The sequence below is a fragment of the Amborella trichopoda genome, chromosome 2, assembly GCF_054954075.1.
Source record: "Amborella trichopoda isolate Santa Cruz 75 chromosome 2, AtrichopodaSantaCruz75HAP2 v2.0, whole genome shotgun sequence".
Taxonomy (NCBI): domain Eukaryota; kingdom Viridiplantae; phylum Streptophyta; class Magnoliopsida; order Amborellales; family Amborellaceae; genus Amborella; species Amborella trichopoda.
In genome coordinates this window covers 44,503,051-44,506,860 of record NC_142337.1, presented here as the reverse complement: position 1 = coordinate 44,506,860, position 3,810 = coordinate 44,503,051, and the positions used below count along the sequence as shown (strand labels likewise).

The 3,810-nt window shown below is 36.5% G+C and overlaps 1 protein-coding gene across 1 annotated transcript; it reads left to right on the top strand.

The window, feature by feature from the left end:
* The first annotated feature begins 404 nt into the window (after window positions 1-404).
* Window positions 405-3,318, top strand: LOC18440985 ((3S,6E)-nerolidol synthase 1). The gene is made up of 6 exons (XM_006851115.4): window positions 405-664; window positions 758-1,130; window positions 1,206-1,424; window positions 1,517-1,655; window positions 2,048-2,296; window positions 2,859-3,318. The coding sequence occupies exons 1-6, from the start codon at window positions 487-489 to the stop codon at window positions 3,150-3,152; spliced, it is 1,452 nt and encodes a 483-aa protein (XP_006851178.3). The 5' UTR covers window positions 405-486; the 3' UTR covers window positions 3,153-3,318.
* Window positions 3,319-3,810: the final 492 nt, after the last annotated feature.

The window sequence follows — 3,810 nt, the reverse complement described above, 5'->3', positions numbered from 1 at the left end:
ATGTTAGAGAGAGAGAACCATTCGAAGGCAAAGTAGATTGCCGTGATAATATAGGTTGTTTAAGTTACGGTTAATTTTGCCACTAAAAAAGGGATTGTATATTTTGCTTTTAATATTCCTTCTAGTCGTTAGATGTCTTACTTATTTTTTGAACTTTTAGTCTAGCTAATGACACACACATCCACTTGATTTTAAATCTCAAGACGGAATGATAATGACGTTTTTGTACTAAAAGAATGGTCTCTTTGTATACTTTCTTTTAAAATAATTGATACTTTACATTAAAAAAATAAAAAAATAATAAATTTATTCTATTTGCCATTCACTTGTAGTAGAATTATAGGCCACTCTTTTAAATGCGTTCTGTTAAATTTCGTTGTAACTCCTCGTGATCCCTCACAGGTAGATCTGAAGGCCACAAGGTTTAGAGATTTGAAGAGAAAATTGAAGAGGGTGATAAGTGGCGTCAGTAATGAGGTTAAAATTATGGCCCTAATTGACCACATCCAACGGCTTAGCGTCGCCTACCACTTTGAGATGGAAATTGAAGCGGCTCTTGGTGGCATTTACAGAGGTTTTTCTACACATGGTTCTGATGACAATCTCTTGGTTGCTTATCTAAAATTTCGACTCCTTAGACAACATGGATATAATGTGTCATCGAGTGAGTGAAACTTTAATATATATTTTATGATATTTGGTGCTGATTTATGGTTTAAGTAATTTCTCTAATTAACACCCCCTGTTTATTTTGCAGATGTATTTAACAAATTCAAGGATGGCAATGGGAATTTCAAACCCAGTTTGAGCGAAGATTTTATTGGTATGTTGAACCTCTATGAAGCTTCACACCTTAGAATACAAGGGGAAGATATCATGGATGAAGCTCTAGGATTCTGTGTCGAGCATCTCAGCACATCAATGCACCGCATAGAACCTAATATCGTAAAAATAGTGAAGCATGCCCTCAAGCTTCCATTACACTTCCGAACCCCTAGGTTAGAGACCAGGCATTACATTGAGGTTTACAAAGAAGATCCTCAGAGGAACCAAGATTTATTGGAGTTCGCCCAAAGAGACTTCAATATGGTGCAATCCTTGTATAGGGGAGAGCTGAAAGAGGTTTCAAGGTAAGTGTCATCACAAAATTCTTCTCTCTTGCGATATTATGGGCATTTCCTCAAGAGTGTCTTATCTTTCTTTAGGTGGTGGCTGGAGTTGGATATGGCAAAGGAGCTTGCATTTGCTCCAGATCAAATACACCACTGGTTTATGTGGCCTGTTGCAATCGTCCCTGAGCCTAAGTATTCAGAGTGCAGAGTTGATATGACCAAAGTCATTTCCTTCATCTACCTGATAGACGATATCTACGACGTGTACGGATCCATGGATGAACTAGAACTCTTTACCCAAGCAATTACAAGGTATGGGTAGATTTACTGCACAAACACAGATGAAAATTTAATGCCCTAACCATCACCGAATTTCTAATCTAGTAACAATAATAATTTTTCAGGTGGGATTTAAGCGAAATCCATGGTTTTCCCAAGTACATGAACGTCTGCTATTTAGCTTTACATGGTGTCACACGAGATATTGCTCGAAAGATACACAAGAATCATGGATTCGATATCACAGACTACCTAAGACAAGCGGTAAAAATCATCATCATCATCTTCTTCTAAAGATAGGGCAGCCCTAGCCTAGCACTGGTCCCGATAAGGCTGGCCCAGGCCAGGTCAAAGAGGCCCAAACCTATGCCATGACCCAGCTCGAGCCCTGTTTTGCCAGGCTGGACAAAATATGAAGAAAAATAAATAAAAAACAAAAATATAGAAAAAAGAGAGTTGAATTGGGCTGAACCAGGCCACCCCTATTGTGGCCCTGGTTGGCCTGGTCCTCAGGCCACATTTTGTTGCCCAAGCCTTAGTTTTTAAGGGTGGGGCGAGAACATCCAGCCCATTAGCATCCCTATCTATAGAATTGTGTGACAAAGTATATAAGTTTTCTCCACAGCTAAATTGGAAATTTTGTAGTATTATTGCAGTGGACCTCATTATGCGAACCCGATTTAGTTCAAGCAAAATGGTTCCGATCTGGGCAAGTGCCAAGAGCAAAGGAGTACTTGAAAAATGCAGTGACGAGTACAGGTGTGCATGTTGTCTTGATTCACACGTATTTCCTGATGGGGCACAAAGTAACAAGGGAGACTGCTCGACTCATAAGCAATGACCCTCAATTCATTCGCTGCCCAGCAACCATTCAGCGGCTTTGGGATGACTTGTCTACTTCAATGGTATGCACCACATCGACAGCTCGAGACACATACCCAAATTAAATTTAATTTAATTTTAATCTTTCTCTCTCTCTCTCTCTCTCTCTCTCTCTATATATATATATATATATATATATATATATATTTGAAAAGAAAAATGAGCCAATGAGACCATCCATAAACTAGTTTCCGCAACAGAAATATCCATGATGTCTCTAAAATAAATTTCTGACACCGACAATAAAATTGAAAATTAAAAAATGGCACAGATCTGGCGGATTATATGAACACTTATTTTTAGGGTGAAATGGACAGTCTAGATAATTTGTTACAATATATATTATTTTAGAACTTGAAATCTTAAGGTTTTTCACAACCATAATGTTCAAGCTGAGATGTTTTTTGTAAAGATTTTTCAATACTTGAATTACAAATTACGATGAGTTATAAGGTGAGGCTTTACTTATTTTGATAGAGCTGCAGCCCTATCAAACTATTTTCAACCTTAAATTATTGAGAGTATATTTGTCGTTTGACAATTATCCCTTATATAACACGAACAACTGGTTATAAAATATGACAGGAGGAAAGAGATGGAGGGGATGATGCCTCTTACATAGAATCATACATGAAGGAACATGAAGATGAATCAGAAGAGAGTGCTCGAGAACACACTACAAATCTCATTATAACAATGTGGAAGAGACGAATCCATGAGAGTCTCAAGCCAAACCCCTTTCAACATTCCTTCACCATCTCAGTGTTGAACATCTCTAGAATCGCCCAAGTCGTTTACCAAACTCAAGAGGATTCGACCGTGAAGGATCACATGAAGTCATTACTCCTGGATCCCATTTCCCTCTCCCTTGACAGTTAGGCCACCCCTCCAAATATGCCTTCAATCTTGTAAACCTAAATGAAAACCCGTGTTTATTTTTATTTTATTTTTTTATTTTGACGTTATATTGTGGCATCCACCCTCCTAAGCATTATTAACCCAACCTCATTTTCTCATAAATTAAAAAGTACTTCATGACTACACACATATTGGGTTTAAACTCCATACATGTTGGGTATCATGAGCCTATTCCAAATGCGTGAAATCTTTATGGGTCAATTTTAGAAGAGTGATATTTTTTAAAGATATATTTCCTCGAAGAAGGTAAATTTTATTTGGATGGTATCAAGTCAAAGATTATCAATAAATCGGCTCATCATGAAATCGAAAACTAATCATTTTTATTTTAAAAGGTCGAATAAACAAATCGGGTAAAAATATAGATCGGCAAAAAATCTTCATGCAAAAAGATTGCGAATATATCGGACTAGGCTCAAAAAATCGGAGTAAAAAGATCGGATATATTTAAAATATTAAAAATTTTGAAACTCTACATATATATATCACTCAGTATAGAAAAATTAATAGTAGTAAGGAGTAATGCTTTCACTCTATATATATCATTCAGTATAAAAATGACCTCCCTATTAATATAAATTTCAAATATTCACTGTGATATATCTCTAAATCATAAGTT

Bases quoted from the DNA above. Each gene is read 5' to 3' on its own strand.
- LOC18440985 (XM_006851115.4), top strand. From the start codon at position 487: ATGGCCCTAATTGACCACATCCAACGGCTTAGCGTCGCCTACCACTTT. The intron at 1,131-1,205 runs GTAAGTGTCATC...ATCTTTCTTTAG, and splicing joins GAGCTGAAAGAGGTTTCAAG to GTGGTGGCTGGAGTTGGATA. The intron at 2,297-2,858 runs GTATGCACCACA...AAAATATGACAG, and splicing joins ATGACTTGTCTACTTCAATG to GAGGAAAGAGATGGAGGGGA.